The 14231-nt window shown below is 41.7% G+C and overlaps 2 protein-coding genes across 2 annotated transcripts in view; one reads left to right on the top strand and one right to left on the bottom strand.

The window, feature by feature from the left end:
* Positions 1 to 6779, top strand: part of NAA25 (N(alpha)-acetyltransferase 25, NatB auxiliary subunit) — a 66641-nt gene extending 59862 nt beyond the window's left edge. Inside the window, exon 23 of the mRNA XM_010828834.1 lies at positions 1001 to 6779. Within this exon, the coding sequence (XP_010827136.1) occupies positions 1001 to 1123 (123 nt within the window). The 3' untranslated portion in view covers positions 1124 to 6779. The remainder of the gene's footprint in view (positions 1 to 1000) is intronic.
* Positions 6780 to 6881: 102 nt separating this feature from the next.
* Positions 6882 to 14231, bottom strand: part of ERP29 (endoplasmic reticulum protein 29) — a 7634-nt gene continuing 284 nt past the window's right edge. The window contains exons 2-4 of the mRNA XM_010828602.1: positions 14073 to 14203; positions 9070 to 9208; positions 6882 to 7692 (exon numbers count right to left, since the gene is read on the bottom strand). Of these exons, the coding sequence (XP_010826904.1) occupies positions 7190 to 7692; positions 9070 to 9208; positions 14073 to 14203 (773 nt within the window). The 3' untranslated portion in view covers positions 6882 to 7189. The remainder of the gene's footprint in view (positions 7693 to 9069; positions 9209 to 14072; positions 14204 to 14231) is intronic.

Genomic DNA, 14231 nt, shown 5'->3' on the forward strand with positions numbered 1-14231 from the left:
ATTCAACTGTTTTCCTATATACTTGAGAATGAATATAGACTATATAGAATGAATATAGGTCATTAGAGGTACTAATTGATGTATTATTAATTTTTAGTATTTTTGTTTTCCTCTTAAGCCTTACATTATTTCAAAAAGTAAAATCTGTACATGGTGAAAAAAAAATTCGAAGAGGAAAGAAAGAATATGTAGTACTGAATAAAATAGATTTGTGTACATACCTTTTAATGCACGTTTGGGTAATAAAGTGTGCTTATCTGGTTTCTTTGGGGCTTTAAAATACTGCCAAATTCACATAAAGCTAAACAGTTTTCAGCCAACCTTTTTTCCGTATTTAAACACTCCACCCATCCCCTTTATTTTTTGTGCTCGCTACCACAGGTCAAATGAGCAGCAAATATTTAACTCACATATTTGAGCAGCCTTAGGAAAACTTTGGTCTTTTTTAGTTGTTCGGCCTCTGGAATCGGTGGACTTTATTAAAATGGAGGGAGGTGTGTCAGTATTATAACTAGAAAAGATGATACTGGTAAATTTGATGCCTTTAAAAAGTGGCTGTGATAATGTCTAAATTAATAATAAATTTCTGCTTTTTTCCTGTTTCCTGATGACTCTAATAGTAAGAAATCTCAGTTTTTCTACTTTGTATAGCTCATCAGAAAATAGTAGTGACTTTATGGCCCAAGTACTTAGTAATAATCTTTCTAACTTTTTTCCTTGTTCAGAAATCTCAATTTTCTGACTTGATATAATTTATAACTAAGATTACTTGAAAGAATAGTAATGCTAAAGCAACAGGGTCTTAGTAAAAAGTCACATGGAGAAATAGACATCTGTGATGAGTTTAGCCATCTTTGCATTTAATGAAATTGAAAATGACCCACTCCATTGTGATGGAGCTTCTCATGGAGTTAAGTGGTAATTTTAACTTACATGTGAAAAACTATAATCTGGGGGAATGCTTTCTGAGCAAGTCCACTCATTCTTATTTCCTTTGTAGGAAGAGAGAAAATTTTCAAAGACTGTACAAGGGAAAGTTCAGAGCAGTTATCTGCACTCACTTCTGGAAATTGGGGAGCTGCTGAAAAAAAGACTTGAGACCACAAAGAAACTAAAAATTTAAAAGTTAGTGTGAACCACGGGCACTGATGATTCTACAAGAGAAAATGACATCATCTTTCCAGGCAAAAACTACATCTGGTTGACCATCATTTTAAATCCAGAACTTCCTCATAAAATGCATGAAGGACTTTGATTGTGAATTAATTTTTTAGGTATTAAATGTATACAACTGATTAAATTATTGTATATAAACCAGAAGCAGGACCCTTGTCTGGGTTTGACCACTTTTTATACATGTTCATATGCATATGGCAGCCACAAGAGAACCCTACTTTTCTTCTTCCCTTCTATCACCAGAAACATCTGGTGGTTGGTGGTGGTGGTTGGGGGTGTCCTATAAAAGCAGCAATAGAAATTAAGCATAAAGCATTGAACTCAGAGCAGCTGAATGGCCCTACCATTATAGCAGTGGGTGTTTTGGTCTGGTCCTTGAGCCTTAGGAAGCAGGAAGCCAGTAGAGGGGGACCATGATTGGGAGCAGGCCCTCTTTCCAGCTGCTTGGCTCCCGCAAAACCCAAGGTAGGTACTCAAAGGGCTTCCAATTAAATTTGGTCTAAGCACCTGCCACTGAAGGGCATCACTCAGATGATGACAGGCCCTCGTTTTTTGGCTTAATAACGCCAGTGGCCAAGACATCCCCATCCTGGCTCCTGTGAGTTAAATCAGAGACAGGCTTCTGTTAACTTACAGCTGTTTGGAGGGGAAAGTAGTACAGACCACTTAAAAGCCTGCTGAGGACTAGCTTGCTATCTTTTGTCTGTTTGGGAAAGACAGGAATCACTGTTTTAAAGAGAGGTGTACATAATTTATGCAGGCAAGTCTAATAGCAGTGTCATTGGCTTTGTGAGATATATATATATGTGTATGCTTTTACATATATACGTATATTTTCCAGCATATATACATGTGTATATATGCTTGAAAATAAAGATTTAATACTTAGTGCTTTTTAAGTGGGGGCTTTGGGAAGGAAGAAAGGAAAGAATGTATATTAATATGGATTTAATCTAGGTTTTAAGTTTTAGGCTGGCAAAAGAAGCATTACCAGTTGGGTTTGAGGTTGCATTGACTTTTTTCAAACTTGAGAGCTAGACCAGGATGGTGTTTAACCTTGTTCACCTGGAGCCCCCAAGACTAGCTTCAGTGGTGGGTCTGACAGAAAAGGTAAACACTGCTCTTGAAAATGTTACACATTTTATACAATTGCTTTGGTAATTTATTTGTGTTGGAATCTGTGCTTTAGTCTTTGGTCTTTGTTATCCAAATACCATTAAAGTTAGTAATTCTGAAAAAGCAAAGAAATGAATTTGATGAGGAAATTCAAGTATCTAATGGAGGATTGGTCTTGAAGGCCTTCCAAGTTCTCTCCAACTCACTTCTCCAGTGAAATGTGGTACTTTTTTCTTTTAAAAGCAACCAGAAAAAGAGCTTGGAAAATCTATTTATGTAAAGCAATTGCATTTTGTTTCCATCATTTTGACTTTAGATTCACAATTTGATAGGGTGATAAGTGTCTCAACTTGCAAGGAAACTGTTTTGAAAATTACCGAATTACCTTTTCAAAATAAGACTTGTTGGAAATCTTAGTCCATCCAGTAATTTCAAAAAACTAGTTTTGTTGTTAATTGGTAGCCACAACTGTCATACCCCATCCCAAAAGGAAAGAACTGCTTTGAACAAGATGAATTAAAAATTGATTGATTCCAAATCTAATTTAATAACATAACATTTCATGAAACTGTGGCCTATTTAGATGGAACTTTGTGGATGCGGGGTAGGTGTGTGTATAGCATGTGTTCTTGAAATGATGTTTCTCTGAATATCCAAAAATACTGTACATAGAAGTAGAAATGCTCTTTGAAACAAGTCTATCAGCTGACCATGATCATTCTAGAATGTGTGTGCTCAGTGAGCTGGCCTTGGTCCTCAGGGACAGTGTGTGACTCAGTGGTCTGCCTACCTGTTTTCTTTCCTAGGGGCATCTGGGTCCTCTACTGGTTTCAGTGACAAATAATGTTACGTTGGGGTTATGCTTGTTACTTACTTATTTCCCCACTAAATGTAGCATTTCAATTAGATCCAACCTCTTACATTTTGAGAGAATTGTAAAAAGAATGAAATTATGCAGAAATGGCCAATATCTTTTATTGATCTGTTCTTTTGGAAACTGTCATGCACTATAAATTGTGTACAGTTAAAAAAAAAAAAATATATATATATATATATTCTTACATGAGTAAAAAGCACCCTCTCCAGCAATTGTATGTCATTGGTATTTGAAGAGAATTCCCAAATAACTCATTGCTGCTGCTGCTGTTTTTACTTTGTTTGGGTTTTTTGTTTTTATTTTGTGTGGAAAATTGATATTTAAAAAAAAAAAAAGGAAAGCAGAAAAAAAAAGACTACTGTTTACAGACTGAAAAATTACTGCTTTTTATACTACTGAGATCCTAAGTTAAGACTCTCCAAAGCAAACATTTGGTTTAAATCATATATCTGATGTGGATAAAAGGTAGAGAAATTTTTAGTGTTCTCCACATAATGGAAAATGTACAAATGCCTAGTTGTGTTGCCCATCAATTTTGTATATTTTCATAATTTTAATTGTTCAAAATTGCATTATATTTTGCAGTCACTATGTTCAATCTGGATTTGTCTTTCATTTTAACTTTTAATATAAAAAGGGGTTTCAATGTATCTACAGCCTTGTTATTGAAACTCTACTTTGTTGCTCTGATTTATTAACATGGGAAGCATATATTCTTCCTTCTTCAGAATTAAGTGAAGCATAGCAGACCTACTTTAAACTGGATGGGTTAATTTATATAAAACACTTTCAATTTGGCACTCTTGCCTGGTTCATTTTTGTTCGTGTTCTTAGAAGCCACAACCTTTTAAATGGTGTAATTCATTTTGTATTGTTATATTCCTCAGAAAAAATGATAATACTTGTGAATTTAAAATTACTCCAAGGCCACACTAGTCCTTTTAATAGCACCTTGCGCTTTAGTATTCATTAATTAGATTTATACATGTATTGGGCATTTATTTACTGTGTGCCAGATTCCATGTTAGGCTGTGCTGATATAATGGTAAATGAGACTGTATCCTAGTTAGTGGCTGAAGTGGGGGGAGAGACAATAAAGGTAAATATTAGTTTGTAATTAATTCCTGACTGATAAATATAAGTCAGGGTATATGACAGGCGGGTCACCAGAGGACCTCTCAGGTGGCGCCATCTGACCTGAATGATGAAGCATCAGCCTTGGGAAAGGCATGTTCCAGTGACTGGGAAAAATGGTTCAAGTGCCTGGGACTTACCAGAGTGGAAGAGGGGTACAGATTGAGATAGAAGGTGGAGTGGGGATTAGAGCAATCAGGAAACTGTAGCCTGGGGAAGGAATGAGATTTCTAAATTTAGTGGGAAGTTACTGGAGGATTTCAGGCAGGCTGATGACATGGTTTTTTTATCCAAGAGTGTATGAACATACAGGCTGAGATCAAACGTTTATTCATACATGCAACACAGTGGGAAGAGCTGTTTTTCTTCCTAGTTTCCTTTCTGTCCTGTGATATTAAATGCCCTTAACTGAGCCCTGGAAAAGTCAGTTTTTGCTTCTTCAGGTATGAATTAATGCCACCTCAACATTTCTTTTTTTCCCCTTTAACAAAAAAATGGGCACTTGGCTGTTTCTCACTGCCATTTTTGAGTTCCTCAAAAGGTGGACTCAGGTTTATATTTTTTTCACATTCCCTGTTTTTGAGATGCTGTCACCGCCTCGATGCAGGCATGTTATTCCATAGTAACAAGCGGAGGGTAAGCAACCATGAGCCAAATGCTTATAAAAATGATTTGTGGAGTACCCGTGTTTATGCTTGAGTGTACAGGTTTTTTGCAACCTCAGCTTCCACATACCTAGTAAAAGTGGGTCCCAGATAATGTACTGTTTACGGGTGAGAAAAGCAGTTATTGCAGATAAGGCTACTAAGGCCAGGCAGTAAGGTAAGGGATGGGTAAGATTCAAACTCTTAAGCATTGATGAAATGAGCTAAAAATCAGAGTGTCCACCCCACCTCACATTCTTCATCTTGATTCTATCTTAGAAGTTCTCTATTGAAGAACCATTCTTTCTTAAAGCAATTCTAACGCCTCGTGTGTGTGTGTATACCACCAATTACGAAGGACTATTAGTAAAATTACCCTTGGCACTATTTGAGATAACTTGCAGGATCTTTAGAACAGGACTCATGTTGGCTCCAGGGGCTCATTGTGCTTCAGTTTATCTGGAAATTCCCTTAAAAATTGTGTAGCATTTGATTGTAGGAAGCCATAGCCTTTATTACAGTCTAGTTAGTAGCATCTGAGCCACAGAACATTAGTAATTATATGCTAAGAAGTAGAGGGAAGGAATCCTTTGGACATGTTAGGGAAGATTTTTGTGTGGCATATACAAATCACTGCAGATTCTAAATGAGAAACACAGCCTACCTTTAATGAAAAATATTTATGCAAAGAGTCTTTGATGTATGACAATCCAGTCCTATCCAACAGCCCGCATTTCTTCAACTCAAGACCCTAGGCTTATAATGATAGAGGGCATGGACCCATCCAATGAAATGCCCTTGGGTGGGTTGCCACTTTTCTATCTTTCCCCTTACAGTTGAGAAATGGGACCACGTTCAAGGACTGAATTTAGTTTTAGAGTCCTTTCTCTACCTGTCATTTGTCTTACTCTAATTTCTATAAGACAACGAATACTTCATTCTTTGGAAATGACTGTTTTAAGGTAGATGAGAAAAAACTAGAACAGCTCAACAAGTTTACCAGTGAGAAGCATGGAAAAAGATCTTCCAGATTTTTCAGTTAGAACTGAAATGATGAGTAGGGGATATATTGAAATTATTGGGCCTAATATCTAAATAGTTATTCTTTTGTCAAATATTGAGAGTATCCATGCTGGCTATGGGCAGGTGTTTAGGCTTAAACATTTTTTATCTAGTTGGTTTGAATTGTTAGCCTAAGCTGTGGGATTTTTGTTGTTGTTGTTCCATCCAATTAAACACATGAGTTTTGCTGTATTTTTTGTTTCCAGTGACTTTAAATACCCAATCTGGCTGAAATGGAGGAACAAAGAATTGAAAGTTTTACTTGCCAACACTGCTCAACTTAAATTTCTTTGTGTGGGTACAGTTAGACATTTTATAAGCTGCCATTTGATATTTTCAAATAGTTAAGTATGGAAGTGTGAGAAGAGATTTGAAAGTCAGTACAGTGCTCTCCCACTCTGCTTATTAAAAAGCTGGTGGTTACTGAGTAATCAACAGCGACAAGGTGACTTAGATGGAAAACAATCCCTTTCTAAAGAAACTTTCAAATTGAACTGAGTTATATCATTTAGCTGTCTAAATGCAACTCTTAAAGAAACCTACCAGGTTATATTGGTAAAACTAAGAATCTGTTATATGTATCTCATGGAGCATGGGAAAGAATTTACTGCTATTCAACTTCAAGGACCAGAAAACGGACAGTGCATTCAATCAGCTGCAATCAGTCCACCTGAATCTGAACACCTGTGGAAAGGAAATTAAAGGTAGGTCTTGAGCTCAGCCTAGTTTCCACAGAGTTACCAGGATAGTCTGTTACCCTGGTAGAGCAGATTCCACACCACCTTAGCTTTAAAAAAAATAAGTTTCAAGGAAAAAATAGGCCACAGGCCAAAGTACAATTTGTAAAAGAAAACTGAATGGCTACAGGTCTACTTAACGAAAACACAGAAACTTTAATTGGGATCAGAATCATACCTTTCAAGAACCTGGGCAGTATACTCCTCTTTATAGCACCAATTCCTTCTGAGGGGGAATTTCAAAAGCCATCCAAGTGTTCACCAGCTGTCCGCGACCGGCTACAGAGATGTTCCAAGCATAGTCACGTCAGCGTCAGTATCCACGCATGCTCAGATTTCTGGTTTCATGCCACTTTTCCTAAAATTCCGTTATATCCCAGGAGAGTTTCACAGCCAGAAGGTAACCTACCCCTCCCCACCCCACCAAACCCTGGAGTGCCTTCTCACAGCTCCTCCTTCTCACCCCCCTTCTTCTGGAAGGCAGTCAAAATGTTTAAGCTCTTCTGGAGTTCTTCCTTCTTCCCATCACTCATCTTGTTCTTCTCAATCAGCTTGGTGATCCTGGTCATCTCTGATGCTGGGAAATCCTCACCTTGGTCCAAGATCTTTCCCATGATCTTAAGGTATTGCTCGGCCCACTTCTTGTCAGTCTCCTTCACACTCGCAAGGTTGTCCTGCCCCTGCTTCAAGAGGGACTGGCGGGCCTCCACACCAGAGGCCCTGATGAACTCCCCAGCAAGGGTGTCATATGCAGGCAGGCAACCAGGCATACCTAGGTAGATCCCATGTCCCTTTAGCCAGCGCTGGATGGCTCCAACCTTAACTGCCCCACTATACAGGACTGGGTTCTCAAAGTCCCCATCCTGGAAGAGATAGAAGATTGGGTAGTTCTCTTTGTCCAGCTTGTATTTCTCACTCAGCTCCATATTCAGCTTGTCGCCATAATCTGTGAATGGAAACCAGAAATGAGGAACAAGACCCTGAGGAAGGCATGGCGGGAGGTTGCTGTGAGGCCTATCTGAGCTGAGGAGAATTCCGGCTGTCAGAACTCCTCCTCTGCTACTCCCTAACCGTGTGGCATTAGTCAAGTCCTTTAACCTCTGTGACCTTCACTTTCCTCATTTGAAAACGGGGAATTCTGCATATTTATTATACGTGCCACTACGTGCCAGGGACTGTCCTCTTAAGTGCTCGGGATTTAGTTGTGATTAAGAGTACCACACTCCCTGACCGCAGAGCTTACACTCTTCAAAGGGTGAGAAGAGATAATAAACAAAAGAACGTGAAGTGATTAGTGCCATGACAAAAATGAAACGGTGACACAGTGACTGGGTGAGAAGGCCTCCCTGTGAAGATGACATGAACTCATGGACCTGAAAACGAAGCAGCCAGACATATCAAGATGTGGGAAGTGTTTTGGGCAGAAAGGACTGCAAGTGCAAAAGCTCTGAGGCAGGAATGACCTGTGTGTGTTTAAGGGTTACAAAGTATAGTCTGGCCAGAGCTAAGGGAATGTGTGGTAGGTAATGAACACGGACCCTAACACTTGAGGGCTCTTGGGAGGACCCAATAAGGGGATATGTGCCACTTAACCTGGCAGAGTTAAGCGTTTAATATGTGGGGGTGGTGGTTTTGGTTGCTCAGATGTGTCTGACTCCTTTGCAACCCCATGGACTGTAGCCCATTAGGCTCCTCTGTCCAGGGATTGCCCAGGCAAGAATACTGGAGTGGGTTGCCGTTCCCTCCTCCAGGGCGTCTTTCCGACCCAGGGATCGAACCTGCGTCTCCTCCATTGGCAGGTGATTCTTTACCACTGAGCCACCAGGGAAGTCCACCATGTGGTAGCTGTTACTATTTGCTGTCTTTCCCAGCAGGCAGTAGCAGCCCCAAGGGCTGACACGACGACAACTCGTTGCTTATACCTCACCAAGACCACCTATTACTGGGTAGTGGTATAGGAGGTGTGGGCTTCCAGTCCTAGGCCTGTCACTTTATAATCTTGAGCAAGTTTCTCTAAGCATCTGTTTCTTCATTTGGGGATCATAAAACTTTTCACAGAGCTGCCACAAGGATGACGTACATGTAAAATACTCGGCACAGTGGCCTGGCACACAGTAAACATTTGCGCTGAGTTTCTGTGGTCATAGAATCTGCTCAAGCTAAGCCTGCCGTGGGTACCAGACTCCTTGAAAGGCAATGACCCCATTTACACTAGATGTGTGTGGCTCAGACAGAAAGATGCTGGGGTGTTCTGACAAACAGGGAAGTAACCCCTAGTTTCTTCTCTCTCTGCCCTCCTCAGTCATTCCAGACTTATCCATACCTGAGATCCCCACCTCTGCCACCAGGAGATCATCACTGGAAGCTGAGTTTTCAGCCAGACGCTTGAACTCATCCTGCTTCTCACCATAGGGGTACTGGGTGTCAAACTTCACCAGGACGAACTTGCTTTTGGGAATGACCTGAGGGCACATAGAGCTGAGCAAGTAAGGGTTCCCAAGGACCTTTGGGGCTAATTCCCTTTCCCAAGGGACCTCTTTCAGCATGGAAACCAAGCCCACAAGGGAGACAAGCTTTCACAAACATTCATTCATTCGTTCTTCATCCCTCGATTCATTTAACAATTTGATGATGTTTGCTGTGTCCCGGGGACCCCATTAAGTAGTTGCTCACACAAATCAAACTGTCTGCAATAAGCAATGCTGTAGACGTTCTAAGGCCGCCTCTTCCAGTGGCCCTTTTGGTAAGTTAAGACTAAGGAAGCCTACCCTTGGCACACACTAGGTTAGCCCCTGTCACGCCCATCATCCCAGGGGGCCTTTCTGGAGCCAACCAACCATCTATAAAGGAGCTGGCACCATGAAAGACACTCTGGTGCGGAGGTCCAGAGTTTGAACTCTGCAATTTCAGGGTTCACAGGAAGTTGCTGAGAGGCTAGGCTTGGGACAGTGTCCCCTCTCTAAACCAGTTAGATCAGTTTAGACTGGTTAACGTAAGCAGTTACATTAGATTTCTAGGTTCTAAACTGTCAGGATCAAGATTTTTATTTTAATTGTAAAATTTACATCACATAAAATTTGCCATTTTAAAGTGTACAATTCAGTGGAATTTATCGCATTAACTATGCTGCACAACCATCACTAATACCTACTTCCAGAATATTTTCCATTTTCATCATTGAAAAGAAGCCACATATCCATTAAGCCGTCATTCCTCAGTCCTCCTCCTAAGTGACTTTTTGTGTCTGGCTTCTTTCACTTAGCATAATGTTTTCAAGATTCATTCATGCTGTAGCATGCATCAGCATTTCATTCCTTTTTATGGCCAAATAAATATTCCATTGTATGGATATATCATATTTTGTTTATCCATTCATCAGTTGAGGGATATTTGGGTTGTTTCCACCTTAGTGTTATTTGTGAATAGTGTTGTTATAAACACTTGTGTATAGGCTTTTGTCTGAACACCTCTTTTCAGCTCTTCTGGGAACATACCTAGGAGTGGAACTGCAGGGTCATATAGCAATTCTATGTTTAACTTAACGAGGAAATGCAAAACTTCACTTTGATGGTTTTACCCAATGCACAGATTTTTATCTAATAAGCTCCCTCAGGTCAGTAGCACTGCTTTCCCTCCTACAACCTTTTATTTTTCTAATCAAAGTCATCATGGCTGGTTAATTTTTCAACACAGGCAATCACTGCTGTAATTAAATCAAGCTGACACTATTCCACTTTTTGTTAGTGTGTGTTCCTTATTTTGTTTGCTGTCCATTTGGTTTTAAAAAATATATAACAGTGCCCAGGGACACAAAGGAACAGGGAGTAGAGTCCAGAACAGGTAATCTTTAAATGGTCACTGATCCCCAGAAGTCTGAGCTCTGGAGCCTAACAAGCAGGGAAGACTTAAAAATATAAATCAGATCACATCCCTCTGGCCCATTTGGCCTTATTTTAGTTTCAACAAATATTCCTACTCAGGTCCTTTTCATTTGCTGTCTCTACTGGCTGGAGTGCCCTTTCCCTGGGCCTTTCCATGATTATCAAAGCTGAGTACAAATGTCCTCTCTAACAGAGAGGCCTCCTGTGCTCATACCATCTAATTCTGCTTCCTTTCCATGGAACTCTATCATGCCACCCTGCACCAGTTTCTTCACTGCATTAACCACTCTCTGAAATCCTTATTTGCTTGTTGTCAGTCCTCTCCACTAGAATATACATTTATGAGAATAGGAACCCTCTCTTACCTGTTTTCTGCTGTATCCCTAGTGCCCAACATCACCTAGCATGTGACAGATATTCCAAAAATATCTAATGAATGAACAAACCCAGGGTAGGCTTTGGTAGCAGATGCAACATGTCCAAGGAGAAATTTTTTTACAAAAATACATGATAACCTACCTTCAAAGGGAGCTCCATTTATATTACAGAATAATATTAATAATCATGTCTCTGTGTGTATGTGTGTGTGTTAGGTCACTCAGTCGTGTCTGACTCTATGACCCCATGGACTGTAGTTCACCAGGCTCCTCTGTCTGTGGCATTTTCCAGACAAGAATACTAGAGTGGGTTGCCATTCCCTTCTCCAGAATTAATAATCATACAGTGGTTTAATACTGAAATAGAACAGAGAGGACTTCATCTTTTATTTTCACCATTTTTAGCCATCACAGAATGGTTTTGAATGGCAAAGTGAAAGTCGCTAAGTCGTGTCCCACTCTTTGCAACCCCATGGACTATATATGGTCCATGGAATTCTCCAGGCCAGAATACTGCAGTGGGTAGCCTTTCCCGTCTCCAGGGGATCTTCCCAACCCAGGGATCAAACCCAGGTCTCCCTCATTGCAGGTGGATTCTTTACCAGCTGAGCCACAAGTGAAGCCCTCGTTTGAATGGCAAACATTTGCATGATTAAATTTTTCTTGTTCTCTTACTCAATCTGTACCTTTGAACTGCTTTAGAAATCTCTCTCCTTTCCTCATCCTTGGGGAATCTGCTTCACATTAACCTACATTTAGGCACCTTGTTTCTTCAATGTATTGATGAGTTCATCATTCATTCATTGAATTAAAAGGTACTGACAGCCTATCATTGCCAGGCACTGTTCTAAGTGAACACAGAACTAAAGGAAACAGACAGGGTCTCTTATTTTTAGTGATCGTAAAGGGCAAGAAACAAACAAACAAAAAACAACACTGGAGATCACAGAAAGACCCATGGATACAGTGACCCTAGGAAGCTCCCCTTTTGTTCTACAGTGATGGAAGAGAGTGAGATTTAGAAACAGACTGGAGAAAACATTTGTTCAGTCAACAGATTATTACTGAGCATCTTCTAGGTAACAGGTCTAGGTCGTGCAGATGATCAGTGAACAAGACAGACAAGGTAGTCCTTCATAAGTATATAATATTCTAGTGTGGGAGACAATACACTGCTGCTACTGCTGCTGCTAAGTCGCTTCAGTGGTGTCCAACTCTGTGCAGCCCCATAGACGGCAGCCCACCAGGCTCCCCCATCCCTGGGATTCTCTGGGCAAGAACACTGGAGTGGGTGACAATACACTAGGCAAGGAAAAAAAAAAAAAAAACAGTGATGAGAGTTCAGAGAAATCAAACAGAGCAATGTGACTGGCACTTCAGATTGCACGAGGGGGAAATTGAGAAAGCTAAAGTGTTTATCACTCCATCGTGTGCAACTCTGAAACCCTGTGGACTGTAGCCTGCCAGGATCCTCTGTCCATGGGGATTCTCCAGGCAATACTGGAGTGGGTAGCCATTCCCTTCTCCAGGGGATCTCCCTGACCCAGGATGGAACCCAGGTTTCCTGCACTACGGGCAGATTTTTTCCTGTGTGAGCCACCAGAAAAACCCCTGGAGTGGAGGGGGTGGAGGTAATTTGAAAAGATAACATTTAACCCAAGCCTGAATGAAGAGGAGCAACCAACCTTTCAAAGATTGAGCATACGAATGTTCTACTCACAAAGAACTGCAAGTACAAGGGCCTAAGGCAATAAGGAGCTAGGAATAGCCAGAGGACAGAGCACTGCAAGGGTGGTTGAAGCAGAGGGGACAAAGAGGTGAATCGTTAAGGTTCGATGAAAGGAAGAGGGAAGCAGGGATCAGATCATGCAGGAAGTCAGCTACCGTGTGAGCCGACTGAGAGGCTCCAGAGTGAAAATCTGGAGACTAGTGAGGAAACTACTTAAGATATAGCCTAGACTAGGGTGGTAGCTATAAAGATGGAGACACACCAGTCGATGAGGAAATACTGCTACCGTTAACAGTGCGAAGTTTCCCTCTAAGTCACATTTGGTCTGTGATGTTATACCATATCCATGCTTGGGTGGTAGCGGGTTCCCTTTGCCAAGAAAGGCCCCCAAAGCAAAGGGTACTGTGGGGGTGTGCCTGACAACCAACTGGTCATACCTACACTTTTGAATTCTTGAAACTTTGCATTCAGTGAGCCACAGGTGCCAACTCCACAACGGGGAACCCTTTCAAAAATACTGAGTTCAACCAAATGAGACAGATTTAGCGCTCCACTTCTTGGTTTCACTTCCCAGCAATGGGTACGAATTAAGAAAATAAAACGACTGGCTCTCTCTCAACACTCAGCTTGCCCATCACAACGGGCGAGGTTAAAAAGGTGCCAGTGGGTGCAAAATTAGAGGACTGGGACTGCATTCAGCCTTCAACATTCCCAAAGTCCATTTACCCAGGCCAAGACCTTAATTCTGTAAATATGGAGGCAGGGGTAGAGGCGAATTCTTCCATGTCTCGACCCGATTTTATCTGTCACCAGGCCCAAGACATTCACTAGAGTGGAAGAACCGAAACTTATTCTTAAAACCTGCACTTTTTAAGGAGACGCAGAATATAGTGGTTGCAATCGAAGCCAACGCGAGAGGGGCGCTGAAACGCAGGCTAACAAGCCGCCTTTCGGCCTTCGCCTCAGCTCTGCTTGGAGCTGGATGGCATCCGCCTCGCACCGCCCTCCGGTACTCCAACTTGGGATTCAAGGATTGGATCTCGCCCGGCACCGCCCTCTTCCCTTAGGCGACGGGAAGGCTGCATCTCCGCAATTCTTTAGCAAAAGAAGAAGCAAATGCAAATACTGCAAAGGTGTTTGGGGACCCTCGATCATATGCTCTATGGTCAGGATACGGTCTGGGCCCAGAGTCCATCAGTCCTACAGGACGGTGGGAAGTCCCCGGACCGTCGCTACAGACCACCTCCTGCCAGCTGTCAGTCCCCTGCGTCCCCTCAAGGGTGCGCGCTCCCCTGGGCGGTCTGGCTGCACCTGAGCGGTAGATCCCCGGCCCCTTTACCTTGTAGAAAGTGATTGTATCCAGGGGAAGGGCGCCCTTGGTGTGCAGGCCACTGCTGTCTTGCGGCGCGGAGAGGAGGAACAGGAGAAGGGGAAATAATGGGGAGAGAGAAGCGGCTTGGGGAATGGCGGGAGCCCCAAACCCCGGTTTTGGCACGAG

This window comes from Bison bison, unplaced genomic scaffold, assembly GCF_000754665.1.
Source record: "Bison bison bison isolate TAMUID 2011002044 unplaced genomic scaffold, Bison_UMD1.0 scf7180017864495, whole genome shotgun sequence".
Taxonomy (NCBI): domain Eukaryota; kingdom Metazoa; phylum Chordata; class Mammalia; order Artiodactyla; family Bovidae; genus Bison; species Bison bison.